Consider the following 27,817-nt stretch of genomic DNA (forward strand, 5'->3'; position numbering starts at 1 on the left):
ATCTTTCCTGTATAGTTCTTCTGTGTATTCTTGCCACCTCTTCTTAATCTCATCTGCTTCTGTGAGGTTCCTGCCTTCTTTGTCCTTTATCATGCCCGTCTTTGCACAAAACCTTCCCTTGAGATCTCCAATTTTCTTGAAGAGATCTCTAGTGTTTCCCATTCTGTTGTTTTCCTCGATTTCCTTGCATTGTTCATTTAAGAAGGCCTTCTTGTCTCTCCTTGCTATTCTCTGGAACTCTGCATTCAGTTGGATTTATCTTCCCCTTTCTCCCTTGCTTTTTGCTTCCCTTCTTTCCTCAGCTACTTGTAAAGCCTCATCAGACAGCCACTTTGCTTTCTTGCATTTCTTTTTCTTTGGGATGGATTGAGTTGCTGCCTCCTGAACAATGTTACGGACCTCCGTCCATAGTTCCTCAGGCACTCTGTCTATCAGGTCTAATCCCTGAAATCTATTCCTCACCTCCACTGTATATTCATAAGGGATATGATTTAGGTCATACCTGAATGGTTTAGTGGTTTTCCCTACGTTCTTCAATTTAAGCTGAAATTTTGCAACAAGAAGCTCATGATCTGAGCCACAATCAGCTCCAGGTCTTGTTTTTACTGACTGTACGGAGCTTCTCCATCTTTGGCTGCAAAGGACATAATCAATCTGATTTCGATATTGACCATCTGGTGATGTCCATGTGTAGAGTCGTCTCTTGTGCTGTTGGAAAAGAGTGTTTGCTATGATCAGCGTGTTCTCTTGGCAAAACTCTATTAGCTTTTGTCCTGCTTCATTTTGTACACCAAGGCCATGCCTGCCTGTTATCCCGGTGATTTCTTGACTTCCTACTTTAGCATTCCAATCCCCTATGATGAACAGGACATCTTTCTTTGGTGTTAGTTCTAGAAGGTGTTGTAGGTCTTCATAGAACCCATCAACCTCAGCTTCTTCGGCCTCAGTGGTTGGGGCATAGACTTGAATTACTGTGATGTTGAATGGTTTGCCTTGGATTCGTACTGAGATCATTCTATCATTTTTAAGATTGTACCCCAGTACTGCTTTTCCCACCCTTTTGTTGACTATGAGTGCTACTCCATTTCTTCTCAGGGATTCTTGCCCACAGTAGTAGATATGATGGTCACCTGAATTAAATTCGCCCATGCCTGTCCATTTTAGTTCGCTGATTCCCAAGATGTCGATGTTCAATCTTGCCATCTCATGTTTGACCACCTCCAGCTTACCTTGATTCATTGATCTGACATTCCAGGTTCCTTAACAGTATTGTTCTTTACAGCATCGGATTTTCTTTTCACCACCAGACACATCCACAGCTGAGTGTCCTTTCGGCTTTGGCCCAGCCGCTTCACTCTTTCTGGCGCTACTTGGAAATACCCTCTGCTCTTCCCCAGTAGTATATTGGACACCTTCCGACCTGAGGGGCTCATCTTCCGGCGTCATCTCTTTTAGCCTTGTGATACGTTCCATGGGGTTTTCTTGGCAAGAATACTGGAGTGGGTTGCCATTTCCTTCTCCAGTGGACCACATTTTGTCAGAACTCTCTGCCATGACCTGTCCGTCTTGGGTGGCCCTGCATGGCATAGCTTATGGCTTCACTGAGTTACGCAAGCCCCTTCGCCACAACAAGGCAGTGATCCATGAAGGGGAAATAAATAAATAAATAAATATATATATATATATATATATATATTTAGGTATGGTGCTCAGAACTGTACACAGTATTCTAAGTGTGGTCACACCATAGATTTGTACGCTGAACTGCAGACTGGAAGGTCGGCAGGTCAGCAGTGCGTGACGGAGTGAGCTCCCGTCTTCAGTCCCAGCTCCTGCCAACCTAGCAGTTCGAAAGCAAGAAATTGCAAGTAGATAAATAGGTACCGCCTCGGCGGGAAAGGTAACAGCGTTCCGTGCACCTCGGTGTTCAGTCATGCCGGCCACATGACCACGGAAGCGTCTTCGGACAGCGCTGGCTCTTCGGCTTAGAAACAGGGATGAGCACCGCACCCTAGAGTCGGACACGACTGGTTGGGGACACCTTTACCTTTACCTTTTAGTATGATATTGGCAAATTTATTTTCAATGCCTTTCCTAATTCTGACTGACATGGGGTTTGCCTTTTTTACAGCCGCTGCACACTGTGTTGACATTTGCATTTCTTGGTCAGTCACCGCTAGCTCAGATTCAATCAGGTTATACTTGAAACTGGGATGTTTTGCCCCAACATACATCACTTTACGCTTGCTTGCATTGAACTGCATTTGCCATTTTGATGCCCATTCTCCCAATTTGGAGAGATCCTTTTGGAGCTCTTCACAATCCATTTTTGTTTTAATCACTCTAAATAATTTGGTGTCATCTGCAAACTTGGCCACTTCACTGCTCACTCCTAATTCCAGATCATTTATGAACAGGTTGAAAAGCATTGGTCCTAATACAGATCCCTGTGGGCCCCACTATTTACTTCCCTCCATTGGGGAAATTTACCATTTATTCCTACTCTCTGCTTTCTGTTCTTGAACCAGTTGCTGATCCATAAGAGGACCTGTCCTCGTATTCCATGACTTCTAAGCTGGCGCCGAAGTCTTTGGTGAGGGACTTTGTCAAAAGCCTTTTGGAAGTCCAAGTTAACAATGTCTACTGGATCACCCCTGTCAACATGTTTATTGACACTCTCAAAGAATTTTTATCTCCCCACTACATCTTTCTGCCCCACTTGTCACCATCCACCCATGTCTTCCTCCTTCCTCCCACACCTTCTTCTTCTCCCAAATCCCCCCTTCCCAACTCATCTTCTGCTCCTCACACAAATCCCTCCCATTGGACTGATGTTCTCTGCTCTGTCACCTAAATCCCGTCCCACTCCGTTCATCTTCTTCCCCTTTCCCTCACCCAAATAATCCCTCCAGCTCACTTCCCTCCATTGCTTAAATAATCCCTTCATCTCACCACCCCACCACATTTGCCTAATTCTCTCCGTGGCTCCTTCACCCAGTTCTCCTGCCCCAGGCTCACCTTCTCTATCCCTCCCCTCTCCCAAATCCACCTTCACCTTTCTCCCTTCTCCTCAGCTTCCTTTCTTATAGTTGGGTTGAGAGACAGAACCAAGTAGCTATTGAAAGGCACCCCTGGATTTCCTGTGTGTCCAGTAAACCTAATGGAATGCTTCAAGGACAAATTGCTTCCTTTCCTCTAGCTATTTTTCTACAAAAATCAAGGCTCTCTCCTCTCTTGCCCTGTTGTCCCCCATATATCTAGGCCCCTGGGATGTGGACATCCTCCTTAACAACTATAGGAGAATCTAAAGTAATGTCTCTTTATTCTATAAGGGCTACTGGCTGTATTCTGTCAGTAAGCACTGCAGTATAATGGCACAATGCTGAAATGCACTTGAAACATTATACAGTACTGGAACACCAACACCAACAAAAAAGGATGGGGGAGGGGAGGAAATTCATCCAGAGAGAAGCATTTTTAAAAATAGAACTCACTGATGTCTGCCTCCCAACCCATTAGACCAACCAATCAGAGAGATATTGGTTGTAGAATTCAGCATTATCTCAGATGACGGAATGACTAACATTCCTATCCATCGTTTCATGGCAAAAAGGAATATTTAATTGCTTGTCTTATTTGCAGTATATTTATTTACTGAGAACTTACAGAAAACTTGGTGCACTGTGATTGGAACAAAGGGATGCAGAGGGATATTTAATAAAACAGAGGACAAAAATGCAGAGAGACATTGATACTTACGGTAACAGAAGGGGAAACTGTGGTATCCATCAGCACACCTGTCACAGGTCTCGCCCTGATAATTCAATTTACAATAGCAGCGGCCTGATCCTTCCTCACAGCCATTGGAATATTCTGGATTGCAGCTGCAGACTACATTAAAAAAACCCATAATCCTAAAAGCTTTCTTTGAGTGAATTTATTTATTTATTAAAGGTTAATCTAAAAAAATACAGTTAGAATTGTATTTGTGCTTGCTTCCTTGTGTAGATAACTGTAATTTAGAATTCTAAGATAATTATATTTAAAGGGCTGTTTGAACATTATCACATCAATATGCTGATTTCCTGCTGACAACAGCTTTGGTTAATTTACATAGTTAATTTTATATATGCCTTCAGAATTACCACTTTCACATGGCAGATTAGAATCTTTTTTAAAAAAACATCAAAGTTAAAACGTTACTTTAAAAAGACACTGTTAAAATGGAAGAGTGGCAAAAACACAGCAGCAGAGTTTTAGGGCATCTCTACACCAGCCTAAAATCCTGCATTTAAAACGGGGCTTTCTGCTTCCGTTTTAAATGCAGGATCACCATGACTTGACTCCCTTTTTCACGCGCTTCTTTTCCCCCTCTTTCTCTCCCTGTATCAGAGTCTTCCATTATCTTTTATTGATCTTGCTCCTCTTCTTGCCACTTTTCCTCTTTTCAAACGGGATAATTTGATAGCTCATTATTTGCGATCTATTTAAAAATGGAACAAAGGACATTTAGTGCAGAAGACGCCCTGGAGGGTCACAGGAGGGTCACGGCGTCATGTAAAGAGCCCGCAAACTTCCGTGAAGGAAAAATCTCATTCGCAGGATAAAAGCTCAGTGTGAAGGAGCCCTTAGACTGATTCAAGCAGTATTTTAAAAGGCCTGAGTCAATAAAAAGGTCTTCACATGATGCCAAAACAGAGCGGAGATTTCAGGCCAGGTGAGCCTCTCTGATAACAGTGTTCCATAGACTGGGCACCACTGAGAAAGCTTTCTCTGAACACCACCTACCTGACCTCCAAAAGGTGGAAGGGCTCCCAGAGAAGAGCCCCTGAAGATGATCTCAAGGTTCATGTGAGTTCTTGAAGATGATCTCAGGTTCATAAGAGACTAGGCTGGGGTGGGGCCAGATGGGGCCATGCCCTCAAAGTGGGTGGGGCCGATGCCAGCATACAAGGCACTGTGCGGGCCCCGTGAGGAGGCACCTGCTCAGTGCCTTTCCTGTTTTGCTCACCCCATGCCTTCCCCGAGTGGAGAGGATGTAGGGTAGATGAAGCTCTGACTGAGCCTGCACCCAGAGCAGCCACCCAGGTTCACCCACCCCACGCCTTCTGCTAGTCTCTAGGCAGTTCTTCCTGTACCCAGGTTCCATGCAGGGATTTAAAAATAAGCCCCACCAATCCCTCTGAAGTGGATCGGCAGCCGGATCATTTGTTTAAAGCCTGGAGAGATACATTCCATTCAGCTGGTCCCAGCCAACAGTCTTGTTGCAATGTTCTGTGCCAACTGCCTTCCAAGGCAGCTCCACCTCCAATGCATTACAATAGCCCAATAATCCATGCATTACCAGAGTGTATGGATAACAGTTGCTATAGACATTATCTTTGTTCAGGAACAGTTGCACCTGGTGTATCAGCCTTAGGGATGAACAACCTGCATCCAGTGGGACATGTGTGGCTCTCCCAAGGTCTTGACTGCAGGCCACTACCACCAAATTTCCCCCCACCCACGCCGATTTCCCCACTGCCTGCTGCACTCTCCACTCCCGCTCCCGAAGACCCTCATACAGATCACTCCTTCACACACACACGCACACTGCTGTTAGCGACAAAGCAACAGCAATCTGTATCGTGATGGCTGGGCTGCGTGCGTATGTGTGCATGTGTGCATGCTTGCCTGTGGGTATCCATGTCTGCGAATGCACGCATGTGTAGCCTCCAACCCCTGAGGCTCCCGCCTTCTGCACTAGTCTAGGATCAGAGACACTGCATGCCAACCTTCCCCAACTTGGCGCCCCCCCCAGATGTGATGGACAACAACACCTACCATGCCCAACCAGCATGACCATATGCAATGGAAATATACTAACTTCACATTGTAAAATATATTCAAATTAACATTGCCAGTTCTTTCTATTATTGTTTTCTCCAGATGGGGGATCATTTAAAGGTAAGAAGAAAAGAACATACATGTACATCCATGTGGTGCTGTCACTGGAACACCATAAGGACGGTAGTAACCCTTCGAGCATTTCTCACAGTTTACACCGGCTGTGTTGTGCTACGCAGGGTAGAGCAAGAGAAAAAAGTGACATGAGAGAAATGCAATTGCAAGAATAAAAAAAATACAAGAACTGAATGCTGGCATTTTAAAATCTTTTAAAATACGTCACTGTAGGTAAAGAAGAAACTTGATGTAGCAGAAATGCAGTGCGTTCTGTTTTTTTCTTACGTTGTCAGGAGCCATGGGTTTAGAACCAAGCCCCCCATAGCTCTGGGAACAGCTACCCCAGTGTGGTGGGCCACCAGGGCTCCAGTTGGGAATATCTCCCTGGGCTGTGAAGTGTTCCTAGGTACTGAAGTAGCTACCCAGCCCAGCCATGGGATGTCCTCAACTGAAAGGGCTATAAAGGCATCCTGTTTAAGCTGGGATTTCGCCTGGCCACTGATAGGCTTTCCTGGCTCTTTCTGACTCTTGGCTTTGTTTCCTGGTTCTGACTCTTGCTTGGATTGTTCCCTAGTTTGACTTCTTGACTTAAGCCTTTCAGTTCTGACTCCTGGCTCTAACTCCTGGCCTGACTCCTCAGTGTAACCCCCTTGGTCTGACTCTTAGCACAATTCCTGATTCCAAATCGACAGCTCTCATGACTCAACCCTGACATATATTGCCAAATTTCCTACTTGGATTATATGACATGGTCATTTAAAAAAAGCAAAACATTTAGTGAAATTAATATGACCATATATGAAAGATGAATTCATGGCATACATCTCCATTAATTAGTTTTCATTTAATAAATGTAATGAAAGAACATTTGTTTGGTTCTCTTTTAATTTGCATTAGGATGGAGTGCCAGCAACAATATTCTTCCATTTTCATATGCTGCAAAAAAAATTTCCCAGCTCAGATAACATTTCAACTCCCATAAGCCAAGAAGTATTTAAAATAAAAACCACACCACCAACTTATTGGATAGCAGAGATATTTAAACTTTGTGATCATGAATAATTGGATCTACAGCAAGGAAATTACATCTGTCTCAGAGTAAGATATTGCCTGATTCAGAGAACAGAACATACAGAACATCGTTATCATTTTCCAAAGAAACAGATTCTCTCTGTATATCATGTCTCCATTTCCACCAGTTTATCACTCATACAAACATTTCTAATTGTGTTTCTATAATACAAATGGATAAAGGGCAATCCCAATCCATATGCCTCTTCTGGGAAGGAAAAGCTATAATTAGATTTCACAGTTTAGCAGTTTCACCCAGATTCATTTGCACAAAATTAAATTATGGGAAATCAACATCAGATGCAATAGACAGTGTTTTTTAAGATTCCGGATACTTCCCCACTTTGATGATGTTCAGAGAAGACATTTAGTTAACATGTTCTTTTATGGGCAAAAGTGCAAGGAGGAAACTCCACACAGAAATGTCAAATGGAAAACAAAGAGCTTCCCTCTTTCTCTTGAAAAACAATTTTTCTTTTATTTACATCCAGCTATGTTTTTGACAAGAAGTGCTTTCAGTTTAGCAGTGAGATCAAAAGTACATGATGGTTGCACTGGATGTTTCCTTTGACCCCAGGTCTCAAGCTGGAGGCCAGTTGCTCTCTGAAGGCACAAGTTGTACTAGGAAATCATGGAGCTCCTCTCTGAAGCTCTCCCTCAATTACAAATACGACTTCACCTCTTCAGCTGGCCGAACATGAGCCTGACTCCCCCATCTTCTCATCGGAACCAGCATGGTTGTCTTGATCACTGGTCTGACGGAGAAACTCCCAGTTTTCCAATAGCATTTTTGGCCTCGTGGGGATCCATTACTGAGGATCTCAGAGAACAGCAATGAACCACAGTAGCCCTGCTCCTCCTTCTCCATTGACCTGACCATGTGTCTAGGGTCAGAGTACGAGGTGATTAACCTTTGTCTTGTTAAAGGGTATGGACCCAAATTTATTCCTTCTCACATACAGACTCAAGGCTGGCCAAAACCATAGCTTATTAATCTTTAAAGGCTTCCTCCTATTATTTACACTTCTGTTGACTGTGCCTCTTCAGACGGCTAAAACATAAAATGCACAACACGATCCCATACAAGTCTGCTCATAAAAAGTCGCATTGAACTCGATGGGACTTCCCTATGTGTACACATGTATAGGATTGTCCTGTGAACCTTTCATGATTAAAGTTTACGTATCAAGTGATCAGGGATTTGGGGGAGCCTCCATTTTGATGCAGAGATGTAAAATTTTTGGCAATGTTTCTGAGTGGTTTTTTTCAGTATTTTTTCAGATTTTTTCAAAATCTGTATTTTGAGGGCATTTTTAGAGAAGACTGATGGGTATTTTCAGAAAGTCTTTAATGGCATGGTTTCAAAATAAAGAGAAATAAGATAAATTAAGAACAGTTTAATATCCCATAAAAAGAGTTGTTTGGTTATAGTTCAATGGATCATTGTTTGTGACAAAAAAAATCTAACTGAAATTAGGTGCTGACATTTTACATGCATTTTCTTATACAATATCATGTGATTGCATTACTCAATTGTATTATTAAAGGACTGTTGTTTTTACTGAATTACTTGGGATTAACAGTTTTAGGACACAATCCTAAACACACTTACTAAGAAGTAGCTCCACTGAAAACAGTGGGACCTATTTTTGAGGAATCATGCATAGGATTGCACAGTTAGGGACCAAAACCTAATAAAGTCTTGAGTGATGGAACATTAGGCCCAATGCTCCAACAAAGAACAATCATCTTTTGGTATCCCATTTCCAGTTCTCACTTATTTGTAGCCTACAAGACTAAGGGGCGGCGGGGGGGGGGGTATTTTACCTGACAGTTAATGCAGACCCCTCCACCTTGATAATGTCCATAGTGATTTAAGCTCTCTTTGCGTCGTTCAACCTCAGGGTCATAATAGCAGTCAGTGGCATGTCCGTGGCAGTTGCAAGCTGCGAGAGAGGGCTGGTTAGGTTTCATTATAATAATGGCATAAATGAACAATGGAACACAGAAGAAGAAAAAATATTCCGAATCTCCATAGAATGTGCAGTCAGTTGTAGCAAGGTCATCACAGTCTGTTCAGTCCGGCACTATGCAACCATGGGGCAGTCTCACGCACCACTTTCTCATGAAGCTTGTTACAGGGAACAAACAGGTCATTTGTAGACTTTAAAATGCTGCACAGCCACAGGTAAAATGGTATTTCTTAGCCATCATAGTACTTTCCAAGCACACAAATTTGAGCCAAAATAGCGTCCCAAGAAGCAAGGGCAACGTCTGCCTGCGCTGATTTTTCTTGCCAGATGCCCGGCCTTGACATGGTTCCGAGTTAGAGGAGACAGGAAGAAGGGCAGGGAGCCAGACTGCTGCAGCATCAAAGCAAGAGGCCAAGATACCATAGTTGCTTTCAGCAGTGGAGCTCTTAGAGCCACATGCCACATTTGGCCCCCTGGCCTATTTTGCGGTCCCCATGGCCTCCCAAATCACCACCACTGCCTTGTTGCCAATGCAGTGGCAGGGAAGCTGATTTTCACTTTAAAATAACAAGGCACACACCTTGTTGTAATGCAAATTCATGCTCCCAGGGGCTTCCAGGACCACAATTATGCATTAAAACAAAGTGCCCACTCTCTACGCTCCCTGTTGTAAAAGAAGAAAGCAGCTTTTTGCCACTACCCAGTTGCCGCTGAATTCCGGCAGCAACTCGGCAACAGCAGCAATTTTGGCAGTGGGGGGTGCGACCTGCGGTGGGTTCAGGGGTGGGAAATTGGCTCCCAGAACCTCAGAAGTGACCTGCCCCTGTCTTAGAGGTAGAGGATCTCTGTGTCAGCTGGGAAATCGGCCAGCTCAGATCAGGCCATGCCTCTGGAATCATGGAGGCAGATCGGATGACACCTTGCTTCAGTGGACAACTTCCCTTTCTCTTCCAACCTCTTGGTGTTCTCAAAGGGAGAAATAGCTCTTTTTCTACAGCCTTCACCTGGCTCCATTTTCCCTCCTTTTCTGTGACTGTCTGCAGTTTGACAACTACTGATGGTGGTTACTAGCTCCTCCCCATATCTAGACAGCTTAGCCCAGTCTGCCCCAGCTTGGTGCCCTCAAGATGTTTGGGCCTACAACACCCAGTATTCTTGACCATTGGCCATGCTGGCTTGGCCTGATGGGGATTGGAATTTAAAATATCTGGAGGGCACCAGGTTGGGGAAGGTTGGCCTTTGCTCCAAACCCTAAGCCTATTTCAAGTATATGTTGCTCATGCTTTCCCCTCCCTCCCAAGTACATATTTGCTGCTGCTCCCTTTCGCTGCCACCACTGTTTCCTTTCTTTCCTACAACAGCTTTGTTTTGCCCTCACAAAATTTTTCCAAGGTTCTGGGAAACTGAGCCTGGGGCATTGCCCTGTAAGTGTGAGAACTCATATAAACATTCTATCTGTGACAGGTAAACTACATGCTCCGTATTGGGGCTCAAATACTTCTGAATTGCCATTTACTCAATGCTTCTTGAAAAGATATGATGTCACATTATTTACTTATTCACAGTCTACCCTTTTAATAAAAAAAGTCTCTTATTCTTCCAAGTCACTCATGTGGAATTCTGGTATTGTTCATTCTGACATGCCTACTTTTTATCAAATGGTTTTGCAATGTGTGTCACTTTCAAGCTTCACAATTTAGGCAGCTCAGTCTGAAATGTTTGTACATCAGTTTTTCTAAGTCTTTTATTCTTTACTACTTCCATACTATAGGTGTGTACACAGTTCACTGTCCCTCACATGGCTGTCCAAACTCCAAACCATAGTTTATAGTTGCAAAGCATGTCTCTATTGCCAGTCAGAATTATATTCCAGAAATCACCCTTCCCATTTGATCTGAGAGACAAAGAGTTAAACAGCCAACATTAATGGGAATTTTCTCTTGACACCAATAAAATCAATCTGCTATTTCTACGTTCAAATACTAGTAACAGCATAGCTGTCATTTTATAGGGTTGGTTCCACACAGTCATACTTAGAGTAGACATCTTCCAATCAATGGGGCTTAGGTTAGTCAGGACTAACTAAGTCCCACTGATATCAAGAGGTTAGTCATGACGAGGACAGGAAGACCTGGCGTGCTATGGTCCATGGGGTCACGAAGAGTCGGACATGACTTAATGACTGAACAACAACAAATCTAAGTATGTCTAAGTCTGCATCCAACTCATAGCCTTTCTGAGTAACCTTTGGGTTACCAGTCTTGAGTTACCATTGGACTACCAACACAAACTCCTTTGGGTTACCAATATTGCTTTCTTTTGGTACACAAGCCAAGATTGTCATCCATAACCATCTATTTTTGTTAACACAGGCAAGAAACCTAGCACATAATTTCTGAAACGACTGTTGCTAGGGTTCAAGCCTACCTAGAAGATGCATAGCCTTTCCCTTGAAAGCTATTTTCTATGCCAGGGATGGGCAACTTGTGAGCTTCCAGATGTTGCTGCCCTGCAACTCCCATCATCTCTCACCATTGGTTATGCTGGCTAGGATGATGGGAGCTGCAGCCTAGCAATGTCTGGATGGGCACAAAGCTGCCCACCCCTGTTCTATGCTAAGGACAAATTTCAGGGCTGTGCCCTGGCAGACCATGGTACAAATGGAGCCATGAAGGAATACCATGCTATTGTTTACTCAGATCACTGCATGCTTGTAGTGAACTAAGTGCTCTATCCACATCAACATTGCACAAAATATTTTTTATGTTCAGGTACTGTAGGGCTAAGTACAGAGCTAATTATTCAGGAGCTCTTTTCAACCACCTGATTGTGTAAGCCAGCCTTCTCCAACTTGCTGCCTTCCAGATGTGTTGGACTGCAACTCAATGGCTATGCTGGCTGGAGGTGATGCAACTTGTGGTCCAATACATCTAGAGGGTACCAGGTTGGGAAAGACTGATGTAAGCAAACAATAAAATTAATTGATATGGTGGGGGTGCTGTTAGGATGACTGATCAAGTAACTTAGGTTCTTGAGGTTAGCAAGTGAAACTTCACGTGGATGAGTACAACACAGAACTTGTTTCTGTATACTTCTTCATCTAGACTTTCACAAAATGTGTTTAGCTAAAGTTGAAGTTAACACATGATTGTAAGAGTCCAACACAGAATACCACTTAGGATCATTTGCTTGTTCTACTCTACCATCTGAACTATTACCATGTGCTAACCTTGAGGATGTTAGCTCTTCACATTGTAAACCTTTGTACCACTGTAAGCGCTCAGAAAGCATATTTTATATTACTTACGTTCACAGGGATTTGTGCTGCTGGATGTTGCAGCTTGCCAGCGTTTCTGGTTATATCCAGGGCAGCATTGATCACAGGTTTCCCCACAAGTGTTGTGCTGACATTCACATTGGTACCTGGATGTTTAAGTAATTCATTCTTATTTGACATTCATATTGGTACCTTTTTTTTGTGGTAGATGGGAGGGGGGATTTGTGGTTGGATTTCCCCCTCTGAGGGTGGATCTCTCTCTCTCTGCCTTCAGAAGGGGAAATCCACCATATCCTATGGCCGCTGGAACACCCTCCCAGGGACCATAGGATTGCTTTCTTAGGCTGCTTAAATCCCACTGAAATTGGGGGTAGCCAGCTGCAAAAGATGACAGAATGTGTCCTTAAGAATTGTTAGAAGAGGGAATTTCAGTAAGTGTAGCTTGCATGACACAAGTGAAATTTCCTGTCCCCTTTTGCATCTGGCCACCTTCAATGGCATTCAAGCAGCTTAACTGCATTCAGGCATGCAGCCAAAATGAATTTGGACAATGAGGCTATTTAGATAAGAGAGATTTATACAACAGAAATTTTACTGGATATGAAAACACACTTAACATATATCAAGGCTTCTTCATATTTGTTTTCCCCCCAAAGTGTATATTTTCTAATATTTGAATGATAGCATAGTATTTTTCACCAATGTACATAGATCAAAAGGCCAATTTGACACATGTATAAGTGGCACAGAAGCATTCAGGCTATGTTATAAAATACATCCATTTTCTGATACAGGGATCAATATGCATCTCAGAAAATGTGCTAAATGGCCTTTTGTGAATTCTGAGATTATGAAGAATATTGCATAAGGCATCATCATTTGACAGCTATAAAGCAATCATTTTGACAGCACAGTTCTTTTGACTGCACCGTTACATTTCCTTACCTGTACAAATCTGGCTCACTTTTTGCATCACAGACATCAGCATGTCCGTGGCAAACACACTGCCCGCCAACACTGATGTCTTTCATACTGTAGTAGTACTAGACAACAGAAACAAGATTTGTATATCAGTAGCTGAGTGGATCTGTCCTCAGTGTCTTCCATCAAAGGTTATAAATGTAAGCAGAATGGTGTAAACTTGCTAGTGGTATACACATGACCACAGATACTTTCTCTTACCATGCATTACTTATTCTGCTACTGAAATGCACATTTTAAAAAATTGGATATTTAAATTGTGTTTTTTTGCCATGGGCTCCCCACGAACTTAGATGTTATGCAACTGTACAGTTCAGCAATGAACCTACTGCCTGTCTTTAGGCAAGCAACTATGTCTCAGCAATCCCAATCTTTAAAAGGAAGATAATAATTTTGGCATACTTTAAAGGTCATTGTAAGAATTACAGAGACAGTATAGATGTGTGATTCTTTGAGACCTTAGAAAGAAGTGCAGTGCATCATCATCGTCATCATTTTATTATTATATTTAGCCCTTCTGCAGATTCTGATCCTTCATTACAGGTCGCAGTTCAGTTCAGTTTTATTATTTATAACCCTAGGTCATCACAATATAACAGAAAGAAAATATCCAGAATATTACAGAAGTAAAAGCAAGCAAGTTAAACATAGATGAAAGAAAATGACTTATAATTCAGGGCTGACAAACTAAAATTAAGGTTAAAAATTCCCTAGTACTGAACTCCAAGTTTAATAAAAGTGTCTGTTAAGGAAACCAATGTAAAACATACAAGTCTTTAAATTAAGTACTAAAACATAATTTTTCTATGATACCACCTATTTCATCTGCCTTATTAAGTCTGGTGTGGACTTTAGCTAATGCCATTAGGAAAGTGGTGACTCTTCTCAAGATCTTTATGTCCTTGTTATAGTGCAAGAAATCTATCTTCTGGCAAACTGACCAGTTTTTCTGATTTTTAGCAAGCCAACAGGGTATATTTCCTTAATGTCTTGCATCAGAGAGCAATTCAACAAATAATGAGGAAGTTCCTCAACCTCATCTGAATCACGACGACAATAGTGCAAGTGATAAGGTATCTTAGCTAGTCTACTATCAAGGACCGCAGATGTCATTAGTTGAAACCCGGCAAGAGTTATTTCCTTCCTCAGACTGAACATTTCAGTTTTAGCCAAGATTTTTCCATGATGAACTCAAGCCCAGTTGTTCTAGGTAACATAATTTTGCTAAATGATGTTCTGGCACTCTAAGGGCACAATCCTATGCATGTTTAGACAGAGAAAAGGCCTACAACTCCCAGCATTCCCCAGCTAGCAAAGGGTGCATATGCATAGGATTGTGCCCTTAAGTTTTAACCAAAAATAAACATTGTTTGGCATATAGTCAAGGTCCAACTTGGGATCCTGTTTCTAACCACAGGTACTACGTTAGGGTGCATCTAGGAATCCCCAGGATGGTTAAGATTCAGTTCTGGTTGCATTCTAACTTGTCTGAGACTTGAAACCCCAGATCTCTGATCTACACAGTACTGGGGACTGAATTTTCAGTTTTATTAAATTCAGGATGGGAAGCACCTGCTTACCACCTACAATATACCAAAATTTAAGGATCCCACCTTCATTGCATAGTACCTGCACATTTCTAAGTCCTTTTCCATAGCACCACAAAGGCTACAGTCATATTCAACTTGAGATTCTCAAAATGATGTGTTAGGTAACACCTTCCATGTCTATTTAGTGAAGACATGGTTTCAAACAAAGTCATAGGTCAATCATCTGTTGACACTGATTTGGCATTACAGCAGTATCAGCTAACAGTGGAATGCGATAAAGGAATGTCCTCCTCAATATTCATGACATTTGCCAGTGGGCTGAGATAATGTATACTTGTCTTATGAACTCAAATTGTTAGTCATTCTCCAGGACTGTTTAGTCATAGGTCTCGTCCAGCTGGTGGTTTTTCCAGTATAATAATGCAAGAGATATCACTCCTCAGGCCTAAGAATAAGGCTTCAATCCTATACACCCTTACCTGAACTCAATGGGACTTACTTCTGAGTAGATGTGCATAGGTTTGCAGTGCAAGGCTACATTCCTATGCACAGCAATTTGGGAGTAAATCACATTGTACACAATGGATTTATTTCTGAGTAAGTATACATAGGCTTGGGCTATAAGTAGAAATTTGCAAGCACTAACAACCCAAATGGTGTAGCTTAACAACTTGTTATCTTAGCACCACTCCCTGCCAACAATACATACATGGCAAATAATGCTGTACTCAGTTTGGGCTGACTCAGTGAAAATGTCAATAGTTATAACAACATCTGGGTACAGTTTAAAAAGTGAGAGAAAGATTCTCCACCCTACCTGAGCTGAACTGATGTACAGTAGAAGGAAGAAGGCCAAAAGGAACCAAGTTTGCTGCCTTATCCTCAGTAACCAGGAAAGGCAAAAAATTGCATCTGCAGGGGAATTATTTTTTATCTTACAAATTCAGATGGATGGATGGATGGATGGATGGATAGATAGATAGATAGATAGATAGATAGATAGATAGATAGAATTAGAAGTCCACTCCATGTTTTTCTAGCAATTCTAGCATACTAGCATCTGGAGCAGGTGTAACCCAGAATTTATTTAGGACTCAGGCATTCTCTCTACACACAAGCTAGACTTGGCCAGGTAGCCATTAAGTTGAAGTAGACATCACCTTAAGTACTGGTTTGATGCTAAAGTTGTGATAAAACTATACTCTGCTTAGACCACTGTTCTGCATTTTCTTGGGTCCCTGAGGAGTCTTACAATATGCATCCCACTCTTCTCTGACATAAAGTGGGGCTTTAGACAATACAAATCCTCTAGTAAACAGGGGGCATGAGTCACTTGTGCTTCCCATTTTCATGCTTTTTAGGAATGTTCAAAATGAGGGCTTTCCTTCTCCCTTTGGAGATACACATGTTCCTAACACAAGGACCATTCATACATTTCACGGTGAAGAAATGTGGAATTCCCCATTTGGAAGACATGTGAAAATAAGCAGTGCAGGTCACTCATGCTTCCTGTTTAGTACAAAAATTGCTGGTCAGTGCGTGACATACCATTCCCTCCTGTTTTATATAATGAAGAGACTGGGGGAGCTTTCCTTCTGCGATACATTTTTGTTTTAGGGATCCTTTATATCTAAGAAGCAGCGCAAATTGTTACAGATCACACACATGGAATTATTCAAGAGGTTATCAAGTACAGCCTCCTACCCCAGTGCAAATTCTTTTCATGCATCAACCCTCTACAGCAGTTTAACCCACCTCATGCACTCTGCATTCCAAGAGTACAACACTGATTTCCTTGTGGAGATAATAGCTGGGCAAAAGCCCTAAAGAAAAAAACAAACTGATCTGTAGGAATATAGAGATAATTGCTCATGGGGAGGAGCCATAGCTCTGTGACAGAGCTCATGTTTTGCATGTAGAAGGTCTTACTTTTTGTCATCTCCAATTTTTAAAAAGGGTCTTGGGTGGGATAGCAGGGAAAGACCTCTCTGCCTAACCCTTTGTAGAGCTGCTGCCAGTTAGAGCAGAGAGAACTGGGATAGACAGATCAATAGACTGACTCATTACAAAGTTCCTCCATATATGAGATCATGCAAACAGAAATACTTTTGACTTTTTGTTATGCATTTAGTCCTCAAACAAGTAACCATACCATAATATATAATAGAGGGTTCCATCCAAAGGTTTCCTCCTCCCTGTTTCTCATAAAGTTAATATGGAAATGTTCCCCCCACCTCCCAGATAAAACTAATCTAAAACCGCACAAACATTTTGCAGATATGGAGGTCTTTGCAGTAGGGAGGTGTTGAATAGTAGATCTCATGGGCTTAGGGCTTCTTCAGATCCATTGTAATTTCCACTCCATCAAAAGAGAACATTTACTTACTCTGCGTGTCACTGTGGGATCCCGTTGAGCTTTAGATATCAAGTGTCCAAGAAGTGTATTGGTTCGGAGGAAATGTAAACGAATATTTGTTGCTTTAGTAAATTCTCTAAGTGTTGGAGAATGGGTGAAGTTATTTGCTCCTGGACGACCATTTACCAAGGATATAACAATCTAATGAGAGACAGACAGACAGACAGACAGACAGACAAAAATCCATTGTAAAATCACAGACAAATTAATAGTATTCTCTTGGGGGCTGTATTCCAGTAGTGGGCCCCAGGCAAAAGTGGGCAGGGTTGAAAAATCCATCCCAGCCTCAAATTCCATTGTTACCAATTTATAGTAAAAAAATGTCCTACTATAAATGTATAATTTAATAAATTATATGAAATGTCTACTCATAAATAAGCAGGACAAGCCTTTGCCTATCTACTCAGAAGTAAGCAGGACAGAATCATTCTACAGTTCCACCCCTGGCTCCACTCTGTCTGCCCTTTAGGGAAAAGCTCTTATTTCTGATCAGTTGCTGATCAGAGACAATTGCTTTCCCTTGCCAAGCACTGAGAAAGGGAGCCTGCTAATTGGAGAGAAAAGTTTTCCCCTCTGTGGCACTGCAGAGGGGGCAGTGCAAGATGTTGCCAGGCCAAATAAGGAACCCTGCAGGTCTCTCTCCATCCCTGTTTTAAAGAATACTGAAACAACCCTGGTCCATTTGCAATTTGTAAGAATCCCCACTGCTGTCTACCTAACTGATGGAACTCTATGCCCAGAAAATAATCTAACTGAAATGGTTTAATCCCTAATGAACTTTAAAGAATACTTATAATTATTGCAAATATAAATAATAGTTATTTCTGTATCCCTACGCATCAGTTGTGTTATTAAAAGATGAGTTGATAGGAAGGATTTGACCAACACCCATTTATTTTTGAGTTGTAGCACAAGAAGTCATGATGTAAGTGACAGCTGGCAGTGAATGAGGCCTTCTAATTAATGGCTCTTTATGACAGCAAGCAAGTACTAAATGTTGTTGTGGAATTTCCCCATAAGCAAGAACAGGTTTTACTAATGATTAAAGAATATGCTTCAAAGCCCTTTTTAACAAGAGTTCATTGTAGAATAACAAGCTCCACTAACTCAGAACTCAGTTCTTGGAACTATACTATTTTAGGAGCTGACTGGAATCTTTACTCATGCTAATAAGCCTTTATTAGTACAGGAAGTCCCACTCATAGGGGGAAATTATCTTTGTGAATGGGTACTTACCAATTCAAGACCAAGCTGTTTATTTAAATCAGAGGTGGGCAACTTCTGGGGGTCAGGAGTCGCATTGCCCCGCCCCTGACACTCCCGCAATTGCTGTCACTGCCGTGTTTACCACTGAATTTGCAGTTGCAGGAACAGTAAAAACCCTGCGGAACAATTTCAAAGGGAAACAAGGGGGCTGTGTGCCTTGTTTCCAAGCAGAATCACACTTTTGAGAGGCTTCCATGAGCACAACTCTGCTTGCAAACAAGGCAGGTGCTCCCCGCACACCTTGTTTCCTTACAAAGTCACTGTAATATCTGCTACTACCATGGCAACAACAGAGGCAGGGGCACAAAAACAGGCATGGGGGGGGTCTCATAAGGCTTGCGGCATGCCCAACCCTGATTTATATCCTTCTTGGGCCCATATATAAAAAGGTGAACATACACAATCCTTTTTAATGGAGAAAAGTCACCTCAAAGTGACTTTTCCCCATCATTCTTTTTGAAAAATGGTGGCCAGAAATGAAGCAAAGGATGGTCAGCAGCAGCACTTGTGGTAGGCCAAGGAAAACAAAGGATACCTGGTGGGAGACAGGGTTGTGTGTGTTCCTGGGAGAGTCAGGGGCAGCTCTCCCATGAGCTGGGCCCTTCCTCAGAGCCAAGCATTGTGGGAGGGGTGTCCAGGAGATTACCCCAGGAGGGGAAGGAGGTGGGGGTACAATACCATAAAGAGAAGGGGGACGATGTTGTGATGGGAAGGGGGCATGACACACTGGTGGGCAGGGGAAGGAGGGAACGGGGGGCACAATGTGGAAAGGGGTGTTGGCACATAACAGGAAGGGGAAGGGGTACAACATGGCGGCATGTGTGCTAAGTCACCGCAGGCAAAGGAAGAGCTTCTGCCAGGACTGGGGAGAGTAGCCTCTAATCTACGAGTATTCATCCATTCACCAATCGAACACATCACAGAATAGGTGGATGAGTGAAATGGGCACCAACAGTAGGTGCAGATAAAAGGGATATTGTTTATTGGTCATTATGAACCCATCTCCTTCCTTATAGGTTTGCTATGGTACAATTATTGAAGTAATATGAGCGACATCCCTTGAATACACAAAGCACCATCTAAAGGCTAAGTATTCAGCAATGTATTATTGCTATTGTCGTCCTGGACTTACCTCTCCATTTTCTAGAGGCACAATCCGAGAATATTCTGTAGAGCAAATGATGTCATCATCATTCCTAACACGAGTGTTAGCTTCCTTTCCGAAACGTTCCCAACAGTCTGCTTTAGAATCTAATAAAAGAAATCACCTTTATCTCTGCCTCTGATATGTTTTAAGCCTGGTTCCTGGTCCTGGGAACACCACTCACCAGTAACATGCAAGACATCATCCAGGCACAACAGCAGCTTACACTAAGAAGGGGATGGCCCTGGTAACTCAAGTCTTGCCCCTTGACCTCCCAAAGGCCTGCTGCTGTTCTCACAAAGTTATGTCAGGAAGTCATTTGGCTTACTCAAAGTCCAAGTGTTTCAAGGAGTTCGAGTCAGAGAAATGGCCAAAGAAAGAGTAGGACATATAGTGCCCCATTTGGTTAGGGATGGTTACCTGTGCATCCATCTCATTTTTTTTAAAACTTGGGATATAACGGACACAAACCAGAACACAGTTAGAGACAGTTACGTCCCACTGACATCAGATGGCCTTACCTTTGCCTTAACTATGCATTATACTCCAATCTTTCAGCCTGATCCTATGCAGAGTTTAGCATTCCTAAGACCAAACAATTTAATTGACTAAGGGTGCACTCCTATACATGTTTAAACAGAAAAAAACTCCTATAATTCCCAGCATTCCCCAGCCAGCCATGTAGGACTATAGGAATTTTGTAGGACTTGTAGACTGAGTTGTAGGACTTTTTCTGTCTAAACATGCATAGGATTGTGCCTTAACTCTACTACATGGGATTGTGGCCTTCCCTAAAAAGGTTTCACAGGAAGACTGTAAACATTTAGCTATCTCTTGTTAAATATGTATCTATAGTTAGGTGAAGCTGTCATTAATACTTGGGCCTGGTTCAACTGTAATACTAAACCATGGGTTCACATGCTGCCACTCTTCTCTCCCTGTCTTTTGCATGTGAAGGGAGGAAACTGAAAGTGTCTACTTAAAAGTTTCAATAAACTGCAATTTCCCATCTCATTGTAACTTACTAATTGTGGTTATTAACAAGGGTCTGAAAATACAGTTTGATCATAATTTGTTTGATCTAACCATAGTTAGAATAAACTACAGTTTGAATGTAACAGGAAACTGTGGTTTACTCAAAATCAAAAGTGGAAGCTTTCCATCTCCTTCCTTCATATGGAGGGGAGAGGAGTGAAAGCCCACGGTTTAGTGGTATGTCCGAACAGGGCCTGAATTTGGAGACTGGTCTCTGTTAAACACAGCTAGAGAGATTTTTAAATAACATATTTCATGATTCTGGAAGGCAGAACATATTCTTGCACTATTATCTTCCCACTGGGGAACCTCTGCTACTATCAAAAGAATGTGGGGCCCTTCCTAAAAAGTTATAAAAGTTTTAAAATGGATACTCACTGGCAAAATATTGCCACGGTGTATATGTTCTCCCAAAGTCTATTGATCTTTCTAATACCCACAGATCTGGACGAGGAGAATTTGCAAATTTGATGAGGACATAGGCCACATGAAAGAACTGGTAATAAAATACAAATAAAGACAATTAAAATTATGCTATGTTAATTCTGTTAGTTCTTGAGAAAAAAAATAGGACAGGTAAGGTGGCATCCATCACAACAGCTGGGCTAAGTGCCTCCACTGGAGTTATATACATTTAACATTTGATATTAGTTAACGGAGGGAGCAATCCTATGGCCGCTAGACAGCAGCTAGACGGCTATAGGATATCTTGCTTCCCAGGAACCGACCTCCTCCCACTTCTGTGCTGTGTCTGAGGCAGCACAGAATAGCCCCGTCCTCCGCACTCACAAGAGGAGCATGGAGCAGCCCAAAAGGGGTGTGTCTGGGGGCATTCCAGGGTGGGGAGGGTGGAAATGCCTGTATGACACATCCAATGTGTCATATAGCAGCCTCCTTCCCTGCTCAGCCCTCCCGTGGCTAGATAGCCATAATTGGCTGTCTAGCTGAAAATGCAGGGCAGGAGAAGTGTGGCGGGAATGATCCCCTCCGTGCTTCTCCTGCCCTGCATTGGATAGGCAGTTGCCTCTGAGTTCAGAGGCGGTCGCCTATCTGGATAGGATTGCAACCTAAAACATGAACATGCTAACATTTGCTTTTCTAGACCAATATCGTTCAATGTTCAACTAATTTGAAGTTTTAGAACAGGCTTTAAAAAGTAGACAGTTGATCAAGTAAATGGAATCCCAGAGGATAAGACAACAACCATAGTGTATTATTTGGGCAGTGATCACAGTAAACCACTGTCAGGGATGCCCCTGAGCATATAGAATATCAGAGTAGTTCAGATTCTGAGGAAGAGGTGCTACATGTGGGGGAGGAACTTTCCCAGGCTTCAGAGGCACAGCTGCATGGAGAGCCCCCCCCTTCACACATCCCTGGGAGTGATAGTGGACAGGGGGAGGTGAGAGAAGAACAACCTGAACTTTTAGATGCAAGATGCAGATGCAGGCACAAGCGGGAAGTCGCACGGGCTGAACTTCAGTGCTCTGCCCGATTGGCTCAGCGTCAACAGCTGCACCCGGACGTGTCACAGGAGAGGGGGAGTTCTTCCCCTCCCACCCCTTAAATTAAGAGAGCTTGCCGTCTTTTTTCCGAAATGGAGATCAAGCTGTCAGGGTTCCCTTTTTGCCTGGCTGAGAACTCCAAGAGCCAAATCAACACTTGAACCAGAGGCTGCATTCCCAAGGCTTTAATTCCATTTACTCTAATGAGGCATACAGATATAAATTGCTAGAGACTACAAAAGAAACAGCCTTCAGGGAGTTCAAAGGGAAACTACAAAAGTTTTAGTTAAGAAAGCTTGCCGCCTTTTCTCCCAAACAGAGATCAACTTTTGTAGTTCTCAGCCAGGCAAAAAGGGAACCCTGGCAGCTTGATCTCCGTTTGGGAGAAAAGGTGGCAAGCTCTCTTAACTTAAGGGGTGGGAGGGGAAGATCTCCCCCTCTCCCATGACACGTCCGGGCGCAGCTGTTGACGCTGAGCGCCGAAGTTCAGCCCGTGCGACTTCCCGCTTGTGCCTGCATCTGCATCTTGCATCTAAAAGTTCAGGTTGTTCTTCTCTCACCTCCTCCTGTCCACTATCACTCCCAGGGATGTGTGAAGGGGGGGGGGCTCTCCATGCAGCTGTGCCTCTGAAGCCTGGGAAAGTTCCTCCCCCACATGTAGCAGCTCTTCCTCAGAATCCGAACTACTCTGACACTCTATATGCTCAGGGGCAACCCTGACAACCACAGCCAACTGCATTCAGAATGAAGCAAAAATACAGTGAAATGCCAAAATTGTAAGGTGAACCTTGCATTGTGACAGAAAGAGATGGTGGCTGAGCAGAGACTGAACTTGAATTTCTCGGGTTCCTAGCCTTACCATCTTGATGTTCTAGCCACTCTGGCTCCATCCATAGCCAGGTCCCCTGCTCGGCAAGTTCATCTCCACTTGCACTGCTCTAGTGCAAGCCCTGTTACAGTTAATGGCATGGAGGGCCTTCTCAGTGACTGCTTGCAGGGTCTGGTACTCCATGCTAGACCTACCTCTGATGACTTTACACCAGCAGCAAATATGTTTTTATTAGACAGTCCTCTGCCCCCTAAGCTGACCTTCAAATAGGTCGTAATTGGTTTTAAGGGGGGTTGATGTCTTTCTTATTTATTTTTATGTTTTTCACTTTTTTATTGTATTGCTGTCTTATTCTACTTTTATTATATTTTACTGTATTTGCATTATTGCTGTTAGCCAGCTTGAGCACCATTTGGTGGAAAGGTGGGTTACAAATGTAACAAGCAAACAAACAGTTTTTGTTCTCTCAAAAAAATGGTTATGCTACTTTATTTACTCCATGTGACTCACTGAAGTTGATGAGACAACGCTGGAATAAATGGCTTAGAGAGCAATTTTATGCATGCTCAGACAGAAAAAAGTCCTCCAACTCCCAGCATTCCCCAGGCAGCATAGCTATGCTGGCTGGGGAATGTTGGGAGTTGGAGGACTTCTTTCTGTCTAAACATGCATAGGATTGCACCGCTAAAGAATAAATTCACTGTCCTTTAAAAATGCACACAGCTCTGATTTAGGCCCTAATGACACGTAGCGTTGCCACTTATGCATCACCAAAAAGCGGAAATGTATCACCAAAAAAGAAGACAAAAGAGGACTCCAATTTACATAACATTTCCATATGCCAATGTATAGACACAAACTTAGAAATAACTAGCGTTTAAATAAAAATACAATAAATCTCACCACTATAGTGGAGCAGACCAACTAGGTGACCTGTGTGCCTGCTCAGTCTGCTGCCCAGGTGCTCTTTCTTGTGATTCTTTGACTTTCAGCCAGATTTGGACACCTCTTCAAATAGAGCACACCTTCAAACAGAGGAATATCCTCTGTAAAGTAGGACACCTGGTGTCCTTAACTACATGCGATGCTAAATATGTTGCTACCAATTGCTTCAGGGGGTTTTGTTTATTTAATCGTAAGCCCAGAGCAGGGTTGGTTTTTATTGGGACTGCAGCATGCAGGAAGGAGAGGTCTTACCCTTCCCTCTTCAGTTGTCTTCGCCAGGAAAACCACTCTCTTGCACAGCAATTAGCGATAGGGAAAAATATTCCTGAGGATGAGGGCTACAGATGTAAGAACCATCCATGTTTCTCTGAGCAAAAGCTCTGCCTTCAGAGAGGAGGATGAGAAAGGGGCTGCTTTCTTGCTGGCATTTAGCTTAATATTAAAAGTACGTATCGCACCCACTTGTAACACTCGCTTCTGGGTGTGACAGGGGGTACCACGCCTCACATCATACACATGCACACACATGATGCAGCCAAAAGATTTAATGTGTGAAGCTGTCTTAAGCTAAGAGAAATTCCAATGTTATGAAACACCAAAAGAACATAACTACTGCAGTTCAAACAAAACAACCGTTTAATCACAAAGACAAGGAAGTTACATGTAACTATAGTCCTGAAACTATCATGAATGCGAATTCAGTGAGGCTGCCCTAGAGTAAGCAATTTTAACACTGCAGCCTTCGGCTTCAATCTTCCTAACTCTTCCATTGACGCCCATTTTAATGGTATTTTACTTGGAACGGTGTATCAAGGCCTGACTAGGGATGGCGGAGAATTTCTCCCCAAATCTTCGGGGGGCCGAGCACCAACGCATTCGGCCCCCCGAAATCGGTGGTGAAATTCTCCACCCCCCTGCCCCCCCGGGATGGGACTTACCTTTGGCGAATGTCCCTCCCGGCGGCGGGTTCCGGCGGCGGTTCGTCGGCCTTTCATCGGGGGCGGCAGCCGGTCTTCCGACCGGCTGCCGCCGCCGCCATTACAAGGTAAAGTGTTAAAAAAAAACAAAACCCTGTGATAGGCTACATAACAATTAACGTAGCCTATCACGGCTAGATCTCCAAAGTCACCCGCGATAGGCTACATAACAATTTACGTAGCCTATCACGGCTAGATCTCCAAAGTCACCCGTGATAGGCTACGTAACGATTTACGTAGCCTATCACGGCTGACTTTGGAAATCTAGCCGTGATAGGCTACGTTAATCGTTACATAGCCTATCACGGGGTTTTTTGTTTGTTTGTTTGTTTGTTTTTTACACTTTCGCAGCCGGGGAGACGGGGCGCTCCTACCCGGCCTGAATTTCGGCCGGGCGAGGCGGGAAGCCTCCCCCCCCGGCCTGAATTTCGGCCGGGCGAGGCAGGACGGCTCACCCCCCTCACCTGAACTTCGGGGGAAGAAGCGAAGCGCCTCCCCCCCACCGCGAAGCACCCCTGCGAAAAGGTAAGTGACTTTCGTACATCCCTAGGCCTGACCTATTTATTTCTTTAACCTCAAAGAGAATAATTAACAGCGCTGACACCAACACTTAATGAAGGGGAGTCAATCCATGAGATGGCCGTTACCTGTCCCATACCTTCTAGCGCTGACTTTTTGTACCCATTTTCCAAACGAATAGAGTGGCCTTTCGGTGAAGCACCAACAAGACAATAGCTACAAACCAGGGTACATACTTCAAAAGAGATAATAAAAACAAATGATAGAAGATTCATTCCAAAAAGCTAGCAAATCAAGTTCTAAAATATTTTCCTGCTGTTGGAAAAAAAAAAATCCTAAATTGGGGATGTGGAGAGAGGTTTCCACTTCCTAAACCCTCTCTGTGGCCAGGGTGGCAGGCAGTGTCTTCTTCCTCTTCCTCCTTTGGCAGTTTTTCTTTTCATTTGTTAAATTACATAACTAGGCCTGCTCCAGGCTGAAGTAGTTCAAAAGTCTGATCTGTGGACATGTTGGGAGAACAAGGAGGCTTTGGATCCTGTTTCAGGCCATACCACCAGTGGGAACACTATCAGCAAGACTTTTACAGATCAGAGTTAACAAAGGCATTCCTCTCCCCACCTTCTCTCCATGCTCCTGGTAGCTTCCAGGCCAGAAGTGGGGCTTGTAGGGTGAGCAGGGCCTGCATATCATTATTTATTTATTTTATTGATCACTCAGATTTATATACTGCTTTCAAAGTGATGAATCAACATGATGAATATATCAAAGTGATGAATATAACATGTAATGTTATCAAAAACACAATAAAATGTGACAATGAAACAACATAGCTAAAAATTAATCAGTAGTAAAACCGTACATTCTACTGTGTGCTACAAGCCATAGCCGGTTGTTGCCCCCTCAGGGAAAGGTTGTGTGAAGAGAAAGATCTTAAAAAGATGTCTAAGAGTGCAATCCTATGCATGTTTAGACAGAAAAAAAACTCCTACAACTCCCAGGATTCCTCAGCCAGCATTGCTGGCTGGGGAATGTGGGAGTTGTAGGACTTTTTTTGTCTAAACATGCGTAGAACTGCACCCTAAATGTCAGAACTGTGTAGGCCTGTCTAATGACAGGTGGTAAAGGGTGCCAGAGTGTATGTGCTGCAGCACCGCTCTGCTGCAAGTGCTTCTGAGGCAAACCTCAGGAGCATTTGACACCCTTAGAAATGTTTCCTCAGAGGATCACGGAGATCATGCAGGGATATAAGGGGTGAGGCATTTCCCAAAGTAACCTGGTCCCAAGTTGTTTAGGGCTTGATATGTTAGCAACAACACTTTAAACTTGGCCCGGTAGCTTATTGGCAGCCAGTGCAGGTCTTTTAGCAAGGGTGTCACTTGCTGTTGGAAAGAGACCCCAGTTAGCAGCCTCACCACTGCATTTTGCAACAGCTGCAGCTTCTGGATCAACCCCAAGAGTAGCCCCACATAGAGCATATTACAATAATCCAATCCTGAGGTTACCAAAGTTTGGCTAAACCATCACGGTCCAGGAATGGCTGTAGTTGGCATACCAGCTGAAGGTGGTAAAAGGCACTCCTAGTTACTGAGGCCACCTGAGCTTCAAGTGACAAAGATTAATCTAGGAGTGCCCCACTGTTCCTTCAAGGGGAGTGCAGCCCCATCCAGAACAGGCAGCTGACCTATTTCCTGGACCTGTGACCCACCCACCCACAGTGCTTCCCTCTTGCCAGGATTCAAACTCAGTTTGAGTGGGGCAGATTGGGAACCTCCATGGGCCAGATTAAGCTCAAGTGCCAGAGGTTGCCCATCCATGTTCTACACCTACAAGGCCTCCAGGACAGGTGTGCCATGCCACCAGCAGAGCAGCACTTTTGCCTCTAACCCTCACAGCCAGCCTTCAGCAGGGGGTTGGATTGCTCTGATTCTCCTTGTATAAATCAGAACCTAGAAAATAGGATTTTAAGGGTAAAGATATCTGAAGTGCATGTCCATTCAAAATGTTATATTTGCAATTCCTATAATCCCTGTTCTGAGATCTAAGTATGCAGCGGAGTAATATAGTTTCACCCTTCACATCTGTACAGCAAGTTAGCAAGTATATCTAGTTCAATAATGCCTGATCAAGCTATATTTTTTAATTAGTGATGGTCTGGAAAATCTCATATTAAAACATATTGTACAATCAATAACTAATGGCACCATTTTAGATTTCAGTTGGGGGGGCGGGGTGGGAGGACACAAAATTCAACAAGGCCCAAAGGACCTCTTTCTCCTTTCCCATATTGCCTTACTGAAATGGTGTCCCTGCATGAAACTCCCAGGAAGTTTCACTCCTGCATTAAATTGATCTAAAAAGGGTCCTGTGGCACCTTAAAGACTAACCT

General features: G+C 43.2%; 1 protein-coding gene across 1 annotated transcript in view; it reads right to left on the reverse strand.

Moving 5' to 3' along the window:
• Positions 1 to 3,929: 3,929 nt before the first annotated feature.
• LOC146347042 (laminin subunit alpha-3-like) overlaps positions 3,930 to 27,817 on the reverse strand; it is a 48,790-nt gene continuing 24,902 nt past the window's right edge. The window contains exons 3-10 of the mRNA XM_084849693.1: positions 21,035 to 21,152; positions 19,610 to 19,728; positions 17,182 to 17,352; positions 13,210 to 13,307; positions 12,295 to 12,410; positions 8,842 to 8,960; positions 5,967 to 6,057; positions 3,930 to 4,483 (exon numbers count right to left, since the gene is read on the reverse strand). Coding sequence (XP_084705819.1) covers positions 4,473 to 4,483; positions 5,967 to 6,057; positions 8,842 to 8,960; positions 12,295 to 12,410; positions 13,210 to 13,307; positions 17,182 to 17,352; positions 19,610 to 19,728; positions 21,035 to 21,152 — 843 coding nt within the window. The 3' untranslated portion in view covers positions 3,930 to 4,472. The remainder of the gene's footprint in view (positions 4,484 to 5,966; positions 6,058 to 8,841; positions 8,961 to 12,294; positions 12,411 to 13,209; positions 13,308 to 17,181; positions 17,353 to 19,609; positions 19,729 to 21,034; positions 21,153 to 27,817) is intronic.

Source organism: Heloderma suspectum, chromosome 4 (assembly GCF_057233095.1).
Source record: "Heloderma suspectum isolate Gila_16-S chromosome 4, 16-S_ref, whole genome shotgun sequence".
Classification (NCBI taxonomy): Eukaryota; Metazoa; Chordata; class Lepidosauria; order Squamata; family Helodermatidae; genus Heloderma; species Heloderma suspectum.